The following is a 21,376-nucleotide window of genomic DNA, read 5'->3' as shown; positions in this document are numbered from 1 at the left end:
TAACATTTGCCTGTCTATTTGGAAGCCAATTCTTTCAGAGAAAGACAAAAAAATCTGTTTGCAGTGGTGCTGAGAACGTCGTGATTGGACAGTGGAACAGTGAGAGAAAGTCATATGGGCAGGCGAATCACGATACTCTTTGTTTTGCACTGATGGTAGGCAGGGAGTGTGGCGAGAACCTCACGAAGCGATGGACTTTGCTTGTCTTGTTAAGACAACCCAAGCATCTAGAAGTAGCATCATGGTATGGGAATGATGGGGCACGGACTCGGTCCGTTGATACCAGTGGAAATTCGAATGTCATCCAGGGAGAACACCTAAATTTTGTTTTTGATTTATAGCACTTTGCAACTTCCATCCTGAAGGTGACGGCCACTTTAAGGATTGCAATGCAACAGCACATCGGGCACCTACATTCACCTAATCTTAATCCTATTGAGAATGTGTGGGATATGCTGCAGACAGATCTATTCGGCAACGAAGTCTTCTTCCTCTCTGTGTATACTAACTGTAAATTGTGTGAGTTCTGTGGTCAATTTTCTGTTTTATAGAATAAAAACCCGCGTTTCGGGGAGGAAAAACCATGCTAACCTAGCCGGAGACCTTGTGACTAACTGAGCCACATTGTGAAAAACGTCGGTAGAAATTCCTCACGTCATTGACGAGATTCGAACTTAGGATCTCTCCATCCGGTGTGAGGAGGACGGCGATTCTACCAACTGTGCTACACACGAGGGCGCGATATTTTGTTGGAAGCATGGTTAAATCAGACCAAAACACGTAATAGAATCCATGCCGAGTCTCACACTTGCTGTTATTCGAACAAAGGTGGCCGGATTCGGTATTGAATAACGGTTCGTACTTTTTTTTGGCCAGTGTGTGTACAATATACATTTCAATTTTTTAACCGAATTTTATTAAAGATCACATTATTCATGAGAAGTGCTGTGAATTATAGTTGGATAGTCGCAGCGGGAATGCTATTATATAGTATTTTTTTTTTTTTTTGAATGTGGTTCGGGATGAAAAACCCGAATAACTCACGAAAATCTTACAACCAATGCTTGAAATCGGCTGACTATAGCCTCGATTGAAAAAGCCTTCAGAAATTTGCCAGTCTTCAATGGAACTCGCACCTTAACCTCACCAAACGAGGGACAACTGGCGAAACCACTGTGGTGTCACTGAGGATGTGACTGGGAGAAAGTAAACCCGGAAAACAAGAAACCTTCACATTTAATTTTTATTTTGTTTTATGCTAAATAAAAAACACACATAGATACTATAGTTTTTGTTAAAAACTATACAATTTTTGGTACAATAGGACTATACTGTACAATTACTAGAGGATGATTCTTCACAATTGCAAAATTTAGATGTCTTTTGGTCGTCTAAAAGACCACTTATCATTTCATTAGATGTAGTAGTTTTTGATTGAGTCTGTCAAAGATATGCAACGTCAATAGATCGAGCTAATCGTACCTCGTTAGGTACACGGAGGTTGGTAGTTAGCGCAAGTATTCCAGTCAGTAGAGTTTCTGTTTTAAGCTGTTTGCAGTCGGGCTAATGTTGGTGAAAAATCCTACTTTTAAAAGTGTTTTGGCTTTGGTATATCAGAATAAAAGTATTTATCAGACACCAGTAATTAATGCCTAGTGCCGATGGGGATTGAGGGAGGGTAGGGGTAATATATCATAAAAAAATTTAGGATTCTTGTCCTGCATTCGAATTTTAAGATCCCGCAAATTTAATTTTATTTAAAAACAACATTAAATTAAAATTGTATATTAAACACTTCATAGTAGTGTATTAAAATAAAATTCTAATAGTACTGAGTCTAATCCTTAATTTTCTTTCGAAAATATCGGCCCCGATTGTAAATATTCATAAAAAAAAAAAATAAATAGAAAAACGTGCGTCCAATCTGATTAAACAACGTACGTATTCTGTATACACATTTCTAAATTAATCTCACGAGTCAACTCACCTGCAAAGGCACGAGATTACCTTCAACTACAGTAAAAAAAAAAAAAAAAGTCACGAGGCAATGGCAAAAAGTTCACGATTAATAAAGCGAAGTAATCACCAGGGAGATCATGGCCGTTGTAATCACTCTAGATCCTGTTTAAATAACGTGATGCATAATTACTCCTCGTGTTTATAGCTAATAACAAAAAAAAAAAAAAAAAGCCGTACTCATAAAGCTAACTACACGAAATTATGATCGGCGCCAGAACAATTGATCAACTGCGCAGCCATCCAACGCCACACATTAAAATAAGAACCCTCGAGCATATTTGGTGTTGAAAGTAGCGAACGTGCATATGCAAATGGCGAATTCATACTCATTGCATTCCCAACTCACCATACTTCAGTTTAAGCAGTGGTTCTTTTAATGTCTCTCATTAGGGGCTCATTCGTTATCTTTCTTGGGCCCGCGTCATTAAAAGCGCGATAAAGTTGACCGCGTACTGTGGCGCCATCTAGTTTATGACACCGAAAGCGATCTTCAGCGCTCCAGTGACGGGTTATAAAATTACGTGTACATTGGTAGTCTGCTTAAAGCCAAGGTGGGGAATATTCTTAGTCTCGTTGGTGCGCGTTCTGAAGCACAACTGTGTGTCAAAGCTTGGGACCTCAAAGTTTATAAACGAATAAAAGACTTTTACTAAGCAGTATTTGCTTAATGGTTACCACAATGATGAGCGTTGGGTGCGAATATTTTCAGAAAATATTTCATTTTTTCTGACACGAGACTCTTCGGCAAGTTCCAGTCGCTCCTGGTGTGGGATCAATATGCACACCGCTCAGACAAGGCTAGTTAGCGTAACCAAATATATCTCCATGAAGAGGGAGGTTTAGGAAACCTTCGGAGGAAAATATTGTATCGTTAAGAAGCTACTGGATACAAATCACTGATTGAAAAAGAAGTCCAGAGGTTCTTACTGACACCTTCGTTTCAGCAATGTTGTCACAGCTGTTAAAAAGTCACACATAATGAACTAGTACTCATTATTTCATTATCTGAGACTCTTAACGCCACTTGGATAATGAGGCACGCTGTTTATTTCATCGATTTCAATTTCTAGTTTCAATTTCCTCAGCTGTTGCCAAATGTACACTAATTTTCTGTATCGATCTGTGGGTTCTAATTCGATTTCGATCCCCTTAAAATGAACTTTCCTGGTCTATTTCATATTTGCCCAAGTGAAGATAATTAATTTGAATTTTAATTACCACGGATTCCTAAAATTTTCCAAAAGGAATAAAAATTTGGAGTGGTATTATTTTAAACATGCTTCCATTGCATTAACGTAAATTGGAGACAGGATTGTTCTGTAGAGAGGAACGAAGACAATAATAGGCAGATAAATAACCCATTAAGCATCTATGGAGAAAATCAAAATTCGATAAAATATCCCTTCAAGTCCACTGATGCTCGTTTCAATTTAAATGGTGGAATTAGCAAAAGGAATTGCACATGGGCTGAACAAAATCTCCACATTATTGAAGAAGGGAGAATGCATCGAAATTGTGTTAGTCTGTGAACTCGAAATCCACATCAGACGCATTTCTTTTTAGGTCCACCTTTACAGAAGAATAATTCCTGTACGGTGTACAGGTAAGAGCAAGATGATGGAGAAGCATGTCTTATGAAAGAGACAATAACAGAGTTCCTTGAAAGAAGAGTCCCTCTCCAGACTACAAGTTAGCTGCAGAGGACCTTTTGAGTCATTTTTGTAAGATCTGTATAAAAAAAACAAACCAGACAACTCGGAACAACTTAAAGATAGAATTCCACACGTAATCTAAGCTGAAGAGCAAACCCCAAAATGCGAAGGCGTTTTTAAGAAAAATAAAAACAGAACCAAATAGCTAGCACTATTCATGAAACAAAAAAAATCTCCATCGTCACTGAGTACCAGTGTAGCTACTACAATAAGTAATTTTCTGGTGAGATACTGTGTTCAGATTAATGTTGCCCAAAACATATTTTCCCTAAATGCTTTCAGAGTTTCGCCAAGGAAATGACACTGAAATTCAGTCTCATTTCCTCAGAGGGTCTTACTTTGGCATAAGATCTGAATATTACCGCTCCAACATATTTAACTTTATTGTAAAATCGCTTTTCTGTTCATATACAAACACGCGGCAGTCTTCCAACGTCCTGCTCTTTCCATCAAATGTAAATTGAAACATTTGCAATGCATATTCATCCACCTCGCGAACTGACATCCCAAAACCAACGAAGTTTCGCGTGAGGTTGTTACTCAATAACTGAATCATTAAATATCTAAACTAATATCAAACACAATACGAGAAAAGACAATGCTCAAAAATACGTGTTTTATTGTGTTCTGTCACTGAAAATAAAGTTGACGCTTCCATACGAGTCCCCAAATGACTTTCTAGACACTTCTAATGGAACAGGCAGCGGATCCATCCAGTAGAGAAGCGAAACTCAATAGAAAGGTAAATCGAATAAAAAGAACCAGTTTTATCAATCATTCACGACTTCCTGGGTGATATCTCCTCGAAATCAGTTTCGCGATAAATTCTGTCGAGTGTAGTAATCTCCCTGTCAGAGTTTATTACTCTAGGTCTCCTACGATTGGAGCTACAGCATCGCGCAGGGCCGGCTGAGAGAGAGAATTCTACCCCACTGCTTCTCTTGGACTCTATAACCCGAGAAATAAGATGAGTCCACGGGAGAACTTTCACTTAAAGTGATAAGAGACAGGCAAGTGCAGAAAGTGTTGGCAATGATATAAGTTATTGTACAGAAGAACCTGAAACTGTAAGGAAGCTTGGTAATGCACTATCCAAATACTGCGTTTCTTAATTTGAAACGAACATATCTTGGGTGTTCTGAGAATTACGATTTCTTTATAAGGCTGAGCTGGATGGACTTCGTGGACAAGAGTTTCATGCCTATTAAAGAACCTTCCACAACGCATTCCAACCTGGAACAAATTATCGCTTGCAAATGTGGAGGGAAAGCTTTCGTGAATCACAAATTTTGCTACTTCTTGACTTTTAGATAGTAATCAAGTCGTGGAGCTGCACCCTGGTGCATACGCAGAAATATTTTAAAATGTTTTTGGTTCGCATTTTTGTCGTACAAATTAGTATTAGTAATGGCCACACGGTGCAAGGAAGCCTAAGGCTGCACCAGGCAAAAAAAAAAATAAATAATAATAATAATACTAAAATAAAATAATAAGAATAAAAACAAATTAATAATAAGAAGAAAAGTTTAAAAAATATGTATAATAATAATTAAGAGAAAAGGAAATGGACAACCAAAGCGTTTCCCTCCTCCCATAGGTAATTATCCAGCTGACCTTTGAATTTCCTCAAACTATCAGCCTCTACCACCCATGTAGGTAACTTATTCCAGTAATTTACAACCCGCTGGCTAAAATAAAACTTCCTGCAATGCAGTCTAAACATCTCCCCCCCCGTAACTTTAAATTATGGCCCCTTGTTCTAGGATCATTTATAACTGTGAAAATTTCGTCCTCATTCATTTTGTTTATGCCTCTCAAAGCCTTAAACGCCTCAATCAAGTCTCCTCTAAGGTGCCTAGATTCCAAGCACTGCAACCCACTACATAAGGATCCGATCTGGTTTGTCCTTCTCTTCTTTGCATATATGTGAAGAATTCCTTTATCCCCCCCCCCTTTGCTCTCTTTGCCATCGATTTCTCACAACCTGCCTTTGCCAGCCTAACCTTTTCTGTGGCACTATTACAGATCACTTTGTAGCTGTTAGTCTTCAGTACTTTTATTGCTCTATCTTTTCCATGCCGTCTTTTTCTGCTCAAGTAATTTGGAGAGTCCTTCAACTTCATTATTCGTCCAACTTGGAATCCTCCTCATGGACATGGGCGGACTTTGGCCTAAGCAGACTAGGCCTAGGCCCCGTAATTTTTTGGGGAAAGTAAAACAGTTATTATACATTTTATCATTATTTTATTTTAAATAAATTTATAATGTTCCGCTTGTTTCGCACCGATAAATCAAAGCATCTTTGCACGCCGAGATATCTGGTGACTCATCGCGTATACCGCGCCATGCGCGGTATACAAGATGATTCACCAGATAACGCTAGTCGCATATTGATTAGGTAGATTTAGTTACTTAATCAATGCCTCTGTTGTACGTTGGTATGAACTATTTGATTAAGTTGGCAACTTCAATAATACAGTTCAAATGGATTTTTATATTTAGCAATAGAAGACCTTTTTTTAACTCATTCAACTGTGTCGTCCATTACAATTTCTAAAAGGTGGCAACCCTAGGTGGGGCCCGAAATGAGATTCTTGCCTAGGGCCCGATTTTTCCTTAGTCAGCCACTGCTCGTGGAGTATTTTTTTTTAACGGTAACGCTTTCAAGGGTTCTGTGATTAATGTTTTAAAGGTATGCCATAGTTAAATTGTATTCGCTCTCTGTGAGATATCTACCCAGTTAACGGAGGCCATGTAGCACCTTAAGGAATCGTAATTTCCTTTCCTGAAATTATCCTTATTACTAGCAGTTTGGGCGGACATTAACGGTTTCCCTGAACCTTTAATGTATCCTCAATAATACGGGCAAAACCTTTTGCACCACCTTTGTTTAAATGTATCCCGTCTCTACAAAACAAATTCCTTCTACCTATAAGTGCGGGCCAAGCTGATAGAAATTTTCTTCCAAAAGCCTTGCAGAATCCTTCAACTGTTGAGTTAATCCACAAGGCTTTCAGCATATAATCCTTCTTATCGTGTCTGGGTAGAATTGCAGACACATAGACATTGTGACCTATCTCGCGACATTTCTTCAACATGGTCCTATATTTGTCTAACAAATCGTCAGATCGTGTATGCTTAATGTCATTAGTCCCCACATGAATAATAATTTTTCGTTCCCCCCCTTAGGCGCCTCCGTAGCCAGGTGGGAAGGAGCAGCAGTGCCTAGCACACCCTTCTAGATTAGACCGGGGTTCGAGCCTGTCACCACCAAATACGGAGCTTGCGGAAAGGTCAGGGAATGACCACCACACCGGAGCAATATGGCCTTAGTTGCTAATGCTCCTAAAAACCAAATAACAACATTCCCCCCCCCCTTAAAATCTCACAGTCTGTTGGTGACATCATTAATAATTGCTTCCGACAGACTTACCCTGGTTCTAGTCCACCTATCCTTATTACAAAAAAACATCTTCCATTCCCTGACAATGGAGTCTCCTAATAAAACTAAGTCCTTTCGAATCAGAGTAGTTTGCACTTGTTTATTCCGATCTTCTGCGCAAATCGGGAGTGCATCACTTGGTAGGTTGCTAGAGTCTTGAGTCCTTGACGAGCTCCCAGTTACATTATTCTCGAGGGCAAGCACCCGTTTTTTCAGTGACTCAAATTGTTCTAGCAACGCACCAAACTGTATCTTCCGATCGGTGCACTCCTTACAATGGGACAAAGAAAATAATCTCCAATTGAATTAGGTTTATCGACTAGGTCGACCTTGGAATACCTGCCAGAGGTTCTGCAAAGGATAAAATTTTTAGAGTGGATAAACCATACGACAACCCTGGATAGAGACCGAGCAACTCAACCACAGTATTAAAATCTCCCGTAAAAGTTCCTTCTGTCCAGACGCCAGATATTTTTAAATTTAGGAGAATCAAACCATTGAGAAAGTAATGATTCTATCCACCAAACTATTATTAAATTTTTTTTGGTAACTCTAGTACCTTCTGGTACGAGGGTTACTAAAAATGTTTTAAGCCTTATGACCACGAAAGAAAACTGCTTTCTTTAGTGAAAGTATATGAGGAAACAGTATTATCGAGGAAAAATCTTATATGCTTCATCTATTTCCAAGATAGCATTGTCAAAGTTGTTGTACTCTATGGTACACTGTATTCCATTTGAAAACTATATGACTCATTCTGCAGGATCATCATTATTTTTCAATAATCTGCTACTATTGCGCTTGAAGATTAAATTATCTAACATTATGTATTTGTAATTTAAAAATACAAGCCACTGAGCTCAAACTATTGAGTAACTTTTAAAACTACGTGAAACTACAAGCAAGCCAAATGTATTTATAATTGAGCACCCTTCGCCCTTTCTAATTCATTTCCTTGCCAACTGCAGGATCTCATGTGTCGAGTAATGAAGTTTTAACTCCAATAAGCTGCTTTAGGTAGATGCTGTGGTTAGAATACTTGCGCATTCTTCTTTTTTTTTTTTTTACAATTAGATCCACTGCAATTAATGACTGCACCTGCTGGATAACTAATACGAGATTACTCCAACCGTCACTCTCGTTGGCAGTAGGATTAGTCGTGTTTTAATGGGCCTGTTTAGGTAACGTAGCAGCTGAGCTTCAATAAACTCGTGGAAGGCGCTTTCCTTTCTTTTTCTATCAACACATTCGTATATAGGTCTTTTGTTTGAGGGGTTTACCCCGATAACATCAGATGGAACCAGAAAAATATTGCCTTACGAATTAAATTCAAACTGAAATCATATATTATTTGTGAAGAATATTTACAGGCAGTTTCCTAAAATAGTTTTGCTCGTATCACGTACACCGCACGTTTTTAATATCGCGAGACCAGATACTCGAATTACAAATACAAAAACGTGCAAGTGCTATTCGAAATGGCTATCGATTTTCAAAACAGTTAAAAGAGTGACTCAATAAAAGAAAACAAAGAAATAAAGCTCACTTAAATTTGACTTTGCATTTGTTCTTTGGATATAAAATTCCACCGAAAGAGATTAAATGACGTAGTTGGATGCTCAATCAGCGAAAGACCAAACACAAGTGGAAGATTATCCGCATTAGAAAACATAGACCTCGATTTTAGGTTTGTTTTTCATTTTTTGCAGGTGAATGGCGAAGCTAGGAAGAGTAGTTTCGTTTGGACTTCGCTATTTATTTTTTCCTTTTTTATTACTGATAAAAGGAGCAATGCATATAAACTTGCAGCTTCCAAAACTTTGGAGTACGTCACCTAGCAACTGTACCTTGGAAACGGGAGGGGGAAAAAAAAAAAGAAATTACGCTTCATTTGGCACGCAGCCAAAGAACAAAAACACAAATAAGGAATTGATTGGAATGTAAGTCGAAAAGTTAAAGAAACAGGAAAGAAGAAGGTATGAGTTACCTATTGCCCAGAAGTAGGTTACAAGCACAATTTCGGGCAAAAGAATCGATTATTTTGTCAAACGCAGTCGCCATTTCCCAAACTAGTTTGTTTTCTCTGCCTGCAGTTGAGGGTAAGGTCATATTAACGATGCTCTTTAACGAAGTGATTTGCTTTTGACAATGGCTGGGAAGTAAATGCGCGCTCATTTTAGCATTTATGCCTCCGGTAATGCAAAGATAATTGAATGTTTAAAAGGGGTGCTGATAAACAGCTAACTCGCAGCGAAGAATTGGGAAAAGAAAACTAGTTTTCCATTAAAGGTCGTTTAAGACCTCGTTATCCTATAAGAGATAGTACGAAATTCATTGGGGGGAAGGGGATTGTCCTTCTCCTAGAGTGGCATTAGTATTGTTCTGAACATACGTGTACAGAAATGATCTTTAAGTACATTCTTTGTTCCTTACATTATTGGAATCAGTGGAGAAATAGTCCAGGCAGGAATGCAAGCTTTAAAACAAAGTTACGTTTAATATCGATAGGAAGGATGCTGTCTGTCGATCAGCTCAAATGCAGGGGGGACTATGCTGTATCAGGATCGCTGAAGTATGTAACATCAAGCAGATACTTAGAATCAGGCCGACATGCATCCAAAACTTTTGAAAATAAATGATATTATTGTGCAATTTTTCTGACTAAAGCTATTAAATCTGATGATTGGGGATCCTTTCTGAAGAGCTGCTTGGGTCATTTCTTTTTGAAGGCATTGTCACATCTTGAAATGTTACAAGAATATGCCTACCTCAATCGACAGATCGTCGTGGACCAAATGAACACCGCCAAGACCTCCCCTGTTTAATCTAGGAAGGGTTTTTTTTTTTCCTTTCTGAGAGGTTATTTAAAAGTAAACATAAAAACAAAAAGGTAAACTGCAGCTATTTTCAATCGGCTGAAGGATGGAAGCGTCCCCAACGATTCATGTTGAGGAAATACGGTCGATCTGCGGACCATAGGTCAGCAGATCGACCGTATTTAGCACTCACAGGCTTGAACTCCGATCTACTCAAAGACAGTGTGCTACTGCACGTCCGCTCATGACCACTCGACTAAGGAGGGTTACCAACAGTAAAAGAATTTAACCATAGATACAAATCTACAGACACTCTGGAACATTGACTACTGAGGAATTTTGTATAATTAAAAACGCTCTAAAGACAAAAGTCTAGCAACGTGTTCATTAAAGAATAATCTTCTATATTAAGGAAGAAGGACATTAATTTGAAAAATACGTTAAAATATATTTTATTTACAATCTTAATTTTATTTTGTTATTTAATTCAATAATACGTAAATTATTTTTCGTCATTTCTCTTAAAATATCGAAATAAAAGAGTTAAGAGAATTATGGATGTGTTGATGCAACATAATGAAACTCAACTCATGGTATTTTTCTTAGTGATGGTGTAAAACATCATATTGTGATGTTTTACAATTCAGTACCACAATGAGTGTGAATCCCACAAGAAGTTTCTGGTGTGTCCTGTTCGTGCCAATCATTGCACAGAAATGAAATTCATTCTGTTGAGAATTTGCATTAATAAAAAAACGCTTCCACTTCGGAATAACATCATCACTGTAAAAATTAAGACATTTAAGTGAAAAGTTATAATTCCATAACTTCATAATTAAAATGCAAATGCCACGCAGTCAACCACCATTTCTTATTTCGTTTTTTATACGCCACCCTTCGAGGTAAAACCTCAAGTTTCTGCTTTCAATCTAAGATGCCACATATAAATTTAAATAAATGGAGAAATTTTAGTTGGAGAGCTATCTTCTCCCCGGGGGTGTTAATGTAACAGTCAATGGATTTCGGCACAGTCAAGCGGAGTAGTAAATTGAATTTCGAAATAATTTTTTTTCCATCCCAGCGGTGAGGAAGACAAATTGAGATTTCTTTGGTGCATCCATCAATTTCCAAGAGTTCCTACCTCTACGTCCTGAAGTTAAGTACAGTTCTCCTTCCGGGGATGTTCTTTACCAGAAACATGCATCGATCCTTTCGGAATTTACCAACCAGACGTCGTCTGTTTTTTTTTCCCATTTTTTTTTATTTATTTTTATTCTTTTTTGGTTCATGTCGAACTGCGATGGCCACCGTCTGTCTTCTCACTTAAGTAGCTCATCTTGCCCTTAATTTGAGACATCCGAAGACATCGGATCCCACGATCTGTTCATCTTATCGAGGCTCGCTAAGAATAAAACACAAGAAGAAATTCTATCCGGAAGATCCGAGGATAAGAAAGACAGAGAGAATATTCTCTAACTAATGACGCGCCCTGTCGCTACTGCTTCGTGTCTTTTCAGATGCGTTTCGATAAAATTTTGTAGCAAGAAGAACACGAGGTTAGAAACTGGGCTTGGAGAAAAATCGAAATAATACTTGGAGTGGTCGCCAGAAATAACTCGCATTTCTTTTCTCCAGCACGAGCAAAATTACTTTGTAAGTAATCAAAGTAAACTTTTTATAGAAAACTCTTCGCTTAAAATTATTCTAGAAGTGTAATTTTTATTTATCTCTTTTATTTACAGCTTAGTTTTTATGCAACTGCTGCATATCCCTCCCATATTTTTAATGATCATTGATTGTCAACATGCTTTGGATAATTGATTAATGCTCTGAGTTTTTTGTGAGTGTTGACGTCATCATGATTCTATTCTGTACGTTAAAACCGTAGTTGTACGCAATAACAGTTGATTTCACAACATGACCACTGTTTTTATCAAGGGGGGGGCATCTCGTTAGTGGTGATCTGCACACAACGTAGATAAAGAAGAATGTGGAACAGAGAGGAGTATTATTGTCTGCAGAGAGGAGTATTATTGACATTGGTTGCAGCGCCAGCAATATACTATATTTATAATACTTAAAATGGCGTCCTTCTCTTTTCTCTGCACAAAAAGAGAAAGTTTGTGTGAAGCAATGGTCACTCAATATGCTTGGGATCTTTCTTTTCCTCGATTATCACAATAGATGAGACATGGGTTCCACTCTTCAGTCCAGAAACAAAACGTTACTTTACCCAAATGGAAACACTTGATTCACAAACCACCCAAAAAGCACCGTGTTCTGCAGTTACAAAAAAAAATTGTGGTTGCTGTTTTCTGGTATACTGATGGAATAATCCTTAAGCATCGTGTACCAAAGGGCGCTACAGTGATAGAAAACTCATATGAAAAGTTCTGAAGAAAAGGTTCCTTTCAGGAAGATAAAAAAAAACATCCATGCAGACTGAACTGCATAGTGATTTTGGTTGTTCCCAACGATGAAGGATATTCTTCATCTTTGCCGCGGCCTTCACAGCTTAGAAGAACAGGTGTGAAAAATTTATACAGCTTCTTCTATACGTTGTAAAGTGAGGCAAGTGTGACCTCTGTACCTTGTGTACTTTATGAGAAATATATTTGGAGACTTTATAACTTGAAGGCAGCTTCAAGTACGATTAAGTTCAGTATTCTCTAATGAAATTCAGTGCAGAGCAGGGTCTTCTTCTTACCCGTGGTTCTGCGATACACTTGTATTAAATACTTTCTTTTTTATTACCTTCTCAAGATGTTTATGAAAAGAAATCAGAAAACAGATCACGCATTGAAAGAAGTTAAAAATGAATGCGGGTTTGGTTTTTATGGACCATCTTTCATATTGAATGAAGTCGAGGCTATTCACATAGCAACCTTAGTAAACATGCACGCGACTGCACTTACTTGGTGAGGCCATCCGCAAGCAAAGTGTCTTCTATTTGAGGATATCTTTGAACCAGCGGCTCCCCATCTGAAATAAAAAAAAAAACAGATAACTAATAAGAAAATGATATCGAAGCATAAGAAACAGAAAGTATTTGAGAATATATGGAGTAAAATAATTGTAAAGGATAATAATTCGCTGAATTGTATTTTAATCGAGGTTACAATGTTTATATTACTCGCTAATCCCTGGCGAATAAATATAAATAGCTTTCAGGAGGGATACAAATCTCAAAGCAGAGTTCTTATGTACGTATTTCTTAACATACAGATTGTGTAATGATGAAGAAATGACAAAGTACTCACGCATTCTTTCCATCCCAAGACGCTGACAGAATTTGTAATTTAAATGAACGAACAGTGCAAAATAGATTTGTAAGTCTCTGCACGCAGCAAAGATTCAAATCCTTTTTGTTTGTAATATTTCCATCTCCTTACCTTCCTGGATTTTCGTCCTCGATTCTTTAATGGTAAAATATGCAAATCAAGAGCTAGAAGAGAAGAGAATCCATCGCCTTCTCCAGCGGAACATAATTCAACTTCTAAGAAGGCTTAAAACTTTCTTCCCATCAACGGCGCGCAGTAAACTTTAAGAGTTTCACGACTCGCCAACTCTTGTCTGCATTTCTCTCCCTTCACAACCAGTTGATTCTGACGGCAACCAGGTGAATAGTCATCGCACGCGCTCGCTATTATCGATACGTCTTGGTGCGGGCGGATAATACAAAATAGAAAGCATTGGCACTCAACACGATTTTTCACTCCACTTTTTCTTTCCCGTATGCATTGCCATACTTTATGGCCTGCCATGGGAACACGTGCATCACAAGCATCTGCGCACCCGTTTTTCAAATTTTAAAGTTTTTCCTCAAAGGTAATTTTGATATAAAAACTGAACCTTTTTTCTCTGCCTTTCCCGGATTTTTTCACACTCCTCTGTCCAGGTTCCCACAAAAAAGGACCACGATAAGAGCGCCACCACACAATATACAGCCCCTGCACCCTGTATTATGAAATATCAACAACCATATTTTGCGACAAGAACATTTAAAGAATGGGTACTCAGTCAAATTTTGCTTTAGGAGTTAAAATTCCATTTAACAAGAACAAGGCAAGGTTCCTTATCGCGTTGAGTTAAGTCTTCGAGTAATATTGCCGTAATTACGGGGCTTCTGCCCTTCTTCTTTGCGGTCATAAAGATCAACCGCACAACACTTCATCTTCTCCAAAGTTTCCATTCTCACTTCGGGACTTTCTACCAAATTTCCACACTCCGCAACGGCGATAAATATCCGAATATTCCGAGAGTGACGTTTCCATAATTACCCCTCAAATACTGCGAAAACTCCCTTAATACCCAAAACCAATTAATGATGGTGCGGCTGGCAGCCGCTGAATATTAATTATTCGATTGGTTGCAACAGAAGACAAACTTAATTACTGCCTACGACTTGGAGAGAGAAAGAGAGAGAGGTGCTGTTCACAAGCACGTGATTAATCACGCTCGCTTGGAGCCGACATCTTTGCAATCGACAAGTTTGTTGTTGGAAGGTTATCGGCTTGTAGAGCGCAATGGCCGTGATTGGAAATAAGTTGTGGAGGGGAGTTCATCCCTCTTAAATATCATATAAACTCATGTAATGAAAATACATATTTCATCAGTGACCACTGGAATGTGATCCCTCCCCTCTTCTCGCAAACACAGAACACTACACAGTCAGTATAACGAAATAGTAGCTGACCAATCGTTTGACGCTTTCAGTCTGCTAACGTGTGCAGTGTTTTAATTGATGCCATTTCATGCCGTGTAAAAGGATAGAAATTGAACCACTGGAATTATAATTAGACTGGAAACTCTGGTCTTTCATCCACAAAACCATCCAGAGATAGAAGCAATTTATGGAAACAATGTCTTCCTCGTCTTGGTCAAAACCCAACACAGTTTTCTAGAGATTTGCTGCGAATGGGACAGTCAGATTAGCAAAATGAAAACAAGACAACCAGCTGTTTTTCTTCTAGACATTTATTTAAATGCAAAAAAATGAAAATAAACATTCATAGTAAATATCAGAATATCAATGGATGTGCTGCAGAAAAAACCTTCCTAATGGAAAGCAAGAAAAACTCAACTATTCTAGTTTGAGTACCAACACGCGACCATGGTTACTGTGGTGTTGTGTTTGTTCTCCTGCAAATGTATGCTAGAATTGATGATTCAAGATGAATCTGTTCCAAAATTTTGATACACTACGGGTCAGCGAGCGTTGCTCTTCACAACTCTGAAGAAAGAAGTACTCGAAAGATAGTTTTCAAGCGATAGTAAACGAAATTTATGTTCCTCTTCAACAAGGTATTTCATACAGTTTCTATAGGCAGTCACGAAGCTGGGAAGTTTTCAGCGTAAGGATTACTGTCTCACAGGTTAACCAAGGTCAGTCACTTTACTGTTTTTGTCTGATTATAGCCCGCAAGGTCACCTGTCATTGTTCCTACAAAGAGGACCGTGCCTTTCAAAAGACTACTGACTAATCTGCAGTGGTGTGACCTTAAGTACTACGTGTAGTTCAAATTAGGACTGTTCTAAGCTTATCTCAGAAATTGCACTCAAATCTTTGAATGTATTTTAAAGAATTCTAAAGTATTTCAACTAATTCTCTGATTAGTTTACTGTAAAATTAGTTCAAATAGCAATAATATTGTTTCGAATACTGCATATTTTATATTTTGCATTTAATGTTTCATCTTACCTTGCATATTTAATTTTCCTTTTAGTATAAAAAAGAAATTTATTGTTTTTACTGTTAATTACAATGGCTCCGCAAGTGCAAATTATTTGCCATATGTGTAAAAAGAAATGCAAAGACGTCCTCCAGTGCAATGCGGAATGCGGTCTTGTGTACTGTATAAAATGCATAGATTTGTCAACCGTAAACTGGAAAAAGATGTCACAGGCAGCTATCGACTCGTGGAAAGGTCCCTGTTGCATAAATTACAGGCAGACGAAGAAAAAACAGACGAAAAATGAAAATAACTCAGGATCAACCCCAACGGATCTTTTAAGTCTTTCCGACGGCGAATCTCAGTGTTTCACCTCATCGTCAAATGGCACTCAACAGAGTGGGCCATCCGAGGACATACCTCATGACGTGATATCAGAGCAGACAAATTGCTCCTTCTCTCACCTTCTTAACCACGAAGTCTCACAAGTTGAAAAGCCAAATGAGATGACCACGAAAATGATTTTTCAAATCCTGGACACTCAAAAATCCATGATGGCTTCTCTTCTTGACGAAACTAAAAAAATCAGGTCAGAAAACGCCCAGCTTCGCGAAATAAATTATATCTTACTACAAAAAATTTTGGATTTAACAAATCTTATCCAAACCTCCAGTAGACTTATTCAAAACTCCAGTCCTACAAGAAACTTGGCGAAATCTATGGCAAATCCCACATTTCAACCGACTCCTATAGCAGAAGCCACATATGCATCTATTGTAAAGGAACCTCCACATACTCCAGTATATGGTCCAGTTACTAGTCAATCTCAGAAAGCGTGTAAATATGGCAATAGATCTGTCAATCCACTCCTAGAAGATGTCATTTTCTCCAGGAGGCAGGCAGATAACATCAGATTACAACGGAATCAATCTGCCTATAATCAGGCAGGAAGACATCGACACACCCCTGCTGTTGTGGGAACAGCTACCAACTCTTCAATCAGAGCAGTCCCAAGAACTAAAAGTTCAACCAAGAGTATTTTCGTCTCGCGACTCGAACCCCAACTGTGCGGTACAGAAGTAGAGCAGCATATCAGAACTCAACTGCAGATAGAAGTAAACGTAATAAAAATGAATTCCAAACACGATTCGTACAGCTCTTTCTATATTCAGTGTCAACAAACGGATTTTGATCTATTACTAAAGGATCACTGCTGGCCTGAGGGAGCCATTATTCGGCCTTTCTATGGACGCCCCCTCTTCCTCGTACTGGGGCATCAGCCAGTGACTTAGCAATTGAAACTAGTCAACGGGAATGACATATGACATATCGAGCATTTTTCAGATATTCTGGAATCTCAACTGGGAAGAACTTCTATAAACGATTCATCTATCTCTTCATCCTACCAGAATTTGAATGACTCTAACTCTTGTGAAAATACCTTTCTGCCATGTCACTTGCCAACGATTAAACCAAATAACTTATGCCTTACTACAGCATCAAAAGATGCAATTACTGTATTCTATATGAACGCACGCAGTCTTGTAAAACATAATGATGAAATCCTCGCGCAACTGACATCATGGAATCTCCATCCAGACCTGATGGTTTTTACTGAGACCTGGTTCTCCCCTGAAGTTTCAGTCCGATTTCAAGACTATGCTCTCTTTCACAGTTGCAGATGTGATTCTAAAGGAGGTGGAGTTGCTATTTACGTTCACAATCATCTGCGATGCTCTGCCTTTCCTATCACAAATCTGCCTGATCAAGCTTGTGAAATCACTTTTATCCGCATTGCTTCTCTGGTGATTGGGTGTCTATACCGACCTCCCTCAGCTTCAGTCAACAGTTTCCTTGTAACTCTTGACAATATTCTATCTCACTTCACAAGCAAATCCCTTAGTCTTCTGCTGATGGGAGACTTTAATATTAACATACTTCAAAGCTCTTCCTCTCAAGTGCAAAGACCTCCTAGATGTCATTTCTTCCAATGGTTTTTCTCTTCTGACTGACGGAATTATCCCGACTAGAATGGGAGAGTCCCACAATTCCCTTCTTGACTTCGCAATTGGGGAATGCTCACTAACCTATGCAGTACTGGATGCAACCATTTCTGATCATCGTCCCATCTTAATGGTAATTGAAAATGAAGAAATTGTGGAAGAGATCATGCACACTCACAGATCTGTGACTCCAGGCTCTCTCAATCAGCTCTGTTATGATCTCCAGCAGTCTTCGTGGGATGGAGTGGCTGCTACAGATGATCCTGAAACTGCGACGAACTTCTTCTTTGAGCATATCCTAAATAGTTACGAAAAATGCGCGTCATACATCAGGATCCCAGGGAATAAAAAGACCACTAGGCCAAGATGGAAATTATGCCCATTTATGTCAAACAAAATTTGTAACATGCTAAAGAAAAGGGACAAACTTGCAAGAATTGCTAGAGAAACAGGAAAGGAGGAGGATAAAAACAAATACACAACGTACAGAAACAAAGTCACCGACAGTATTAGGTCGGAGAAAAGGAAATATTATAGTTCCCAACTTAAAGGCGTCATCACAAGCAAGGAAAGGTGGGCAGTCTTGGACAAGCTACTACCTGGAAGAAAAACGAAACCACAGAGCTACGTTGGAGATGTAGTTGAGAACGAGGTACTCATTTCGGATGACCAGGAAAAAGCCGCAGCATTCCGTAATCACTTTATCTCAAGCGTGAATAACCTTTTTAAAGACGAAGTTGACTCTAGAGATAATGCAACGAAAGAATCTGTCAAGCACTCAATGAGGAGCTCTTTTTTCCTCGCTCCGCTCTCAGATCAAGAGATTTTAGAAGCAGGACATCAATTAAAAGAAAAGGGAGCCCCTGGCTTTGATGAAATATCTCCTGCTCTGCTGAAAAAGGTCCTTAACTCAATTCTAACACCACTGAAGTATATTTACAATCTTTCCGTTCAATCTGGTAAATTCCCGTCTCAATTCAAAAAAGCAGTCATTGTTCCTGTTCCTAAGGGGAAAAATTGTAACTCTATCAACAATTTTCGTCCAATAGCTCTACTCTCAGTTTTTGCAAAATTATTCGAAAAAATTCTTCACGGCAGACTCATGGGCTTCCTGGAAGTCAATCAGCTTATCCATCAACAACAGTACGCTTATCGTTCAAAAAGATCCACTGACCTGGCAATTGTTGACTTCTGCTCCAGGATCACGGACTGTCTTGAAAAGGGTCACTATGCAATAGCACTGTTTCTAGACCTATCAAAAGCTTTTGACTGCATAAATCATAATATCCTACTCAACAAGCTCAACAATCTTGGCTTGAGAGGAAAAATTAACCTTCTCCTTGAAGACTACCTTAGTGATAGGCCATTTGTCGTTAAAACAAACCAGTCTTTTTCAGACATTTCTTATTTCTCTAGGGGAGTACCTCAAGGCTCACTTCTCGGACCGATCCTATTTGTTCTTTACATTAATGAATTTCTCTCTCATCTTCCATCTTCCCACCTAGTAGCGTATGCCGATGACATTTCCATTCTAATCACTGATAAAGACCCTAACCAACTTCAATGCAAGATCTCTGCCCTGCTCTCTGAAATGCACAGTTGGCTTCAAAAAGAATCAGCTGATACTAAACCCAGAAAAATCCAAATATATGGTGTTTAGGACGAAAAATAAACCATTGAATATTGATTTCGAAATAACATACAAAGGAAAACAACTGGAAAGGGTGAATGATACCAAGTTTCTAGGAATCTGGCTAGATGACAAGCTGAGTTGGGATAAACAAATGATCACCTTACGAAAGAAAACTTCGTCACTAGCAGGAATACTCGCCCGAGCCTCTGCCTGGGTACCTCCTTCCCTTCTCAGACTAGTATTCCTTTCCTTAATACAGCCTCACTTCACATATGGAATTATCTCATGGGGTACGACCAGTCAATATAACCTTAAGAGAATCAATTCAATTGTCAATCGATGTGTTCGTTCAATTTTGGGCCTTCCCTGGAATGCATCGGTGACTTCGAGATATAAGGAAGCGAGACTCTTAAGCATCTACCAACTGATACAAAAAGCTGAGGCGGTCTTTGTCTACAATGCTTTGAAAACACCAAACTTTCCTCCTCTCTTCAGATCCTTTTTTATAACAATAGAAGAAGAAGGAATAAGATATAATTTAAGAAATGAAGCGAACCTGAAGGTTCCGCTTTTCAGAAAAGCCATAGGCCAGAAAAATATAAAATACAGAGGCGCAAAAACCTGGAATAATCTTCCTGAAAACATCAAAAATGCCATTTCACTAAACAAGTTCAAGAAGCTCCTGACTGAACACATCACCAGAGAGGTCTGATCTAAATCACCTTCCACTCAACTCCTGAACTTTCCACAATGCATACCAGTTTGGAAATTGTGTAAACAAGTTGAAGGAATAGCTGTCATAAATTGTAACATTCTATGCAATTATTTCATAATTTTTCTTTCATACTTGTTATTGTAAAAGTACTCACAATGTAATTATAAGTATGTACTGTTGTTAACCACGCGACATGTGTGGTTGGCTTACGTAGTCTCGGTAATGGAATGTAGAAACATGTCCGATTCATGATGTATCTGTTTTTATTGTTATCTTTTTCAAAGGGAACACCCCCTAAAAAGCCTCTGGCTTATGTGTTCTCCCTCCCTTCTTGCTGTTATCTCCCAACAATTGTAACACAAAATAGGGATAAATAAATTATCAAATTATCAGACCACCTGCTTTCTGATGAGGGACAAGAACTGACCATCGATTGTGTTGTAACAGCACAGGTTCCAGCCGATTTATCCTCTTAATGACACTGCTTCGGAATTATGGATCCCTCTGCAAATCGCATGGCTGGCCTTGAGTTTCCTGGAGAAAAAAAAAAAAAAACATGCACCCCTTGCCTGAGACCAAATACAGGATTTGATGCCGAGCGTTTTCCACCAGTGTGGGAGGACAATGATTATATCCATTGTTCTATCCGTGAAGGCTGGCCATACATTCGAATGTTTCGTAACCTCGTGACATTCACATTATAGCTTATTAAAGTCAATATCTGTTTCCAATGAGGGCCAGTACGTTATTTAGGTGGGTGGTCATATTTTATGTGCCACCAAGTTCAGTTCCAGTGACGACTGAATCCATCTCAATTCCGGTCGCCAGCATCAATAAGATTCAGCTGATAATGCAATATGTATAAGAGCAAAGAAGAGGCAAAGCCTGATATTGAAATGTATTGACCCTTCTGCTATAATTACTGCATAGGTAGAGCAGGTCCATCTGATTCCATACTCTTTTATATTTTCTTTGAAAAACATTGTACTTTTCAAAAATTAATTAAACTTACGCATTTAAATTATTCAAGATACGTTGCCGTGTATTTTTAACCTTTTGTCTGCGTTTCCCCCTAGATGGCAGAAAAGAATTAATAGTCACGCAATAATTGTGAACATTACAAAACTTCTATGGCAATTAATTACATTATGTGGTTTTGTTCGCGAACAATGTCTGTTGGGTCAAGATATAGGAAAAGTTCAACTCTCTTACCACCCCGGTGGTGCCTCTTTTATTGCGAGACTTCAGATTTGCAATTGTGCATCGCCCCATCGATCCAAAGACAGCGCACCACAATATCGGGAAAGACAGATCGAGGAAGTGGCAATATTTCAAACGGAGCATGCTCTCTGCAGCCACTTAAT

At 38.6% G+C, this 21,376-nt stretch overlaps 1 protein-coding gene across 1 annotated transcript in view; it reads right to left on the bottom strand.

Annotated features, from left to right (window-relative positions):
• Positions 1 to 21,376, bottom strand: part of LOC150083074 (uncharacterized) — a 190,509-nt gene that overhangs the window by 137,253 nt on the left and 31,880 nt on the right. The window contains exon 2 of the mRNA XM_090377014.1: positions 12,905 to 12,971. Coding sequence (XP_090233140.1) covers positions 12,905 to 12,917 — 13 coding nt within the window. The 5' untranslated portion in view covers positions 12,918 to 12,971. The remainder of the gene's footprint in view (positions 1 to 12,904; positions 12,972 to 21,376) is intronic.

This window comes from Mastigoproctus giganteus, chromosome 7 (assembly GCF_048544385.1).
Source record: "Mastigoproctus giganteus isolate SK-2022 chromosome 7, ASM4854438v1, whole genome shotgun sequence".
NCBI classification, from domain to species: domain Eukaryota; kingdom Metazoa; phylum Arthropoda; class Arachnida; order Uropygi; family Thelyphonidae; genus Mastigoproctus; species Mastigoproctus giganteus.
This window is presented reverse-complemented; position numbering and strand designations above follow the sequence as displayed.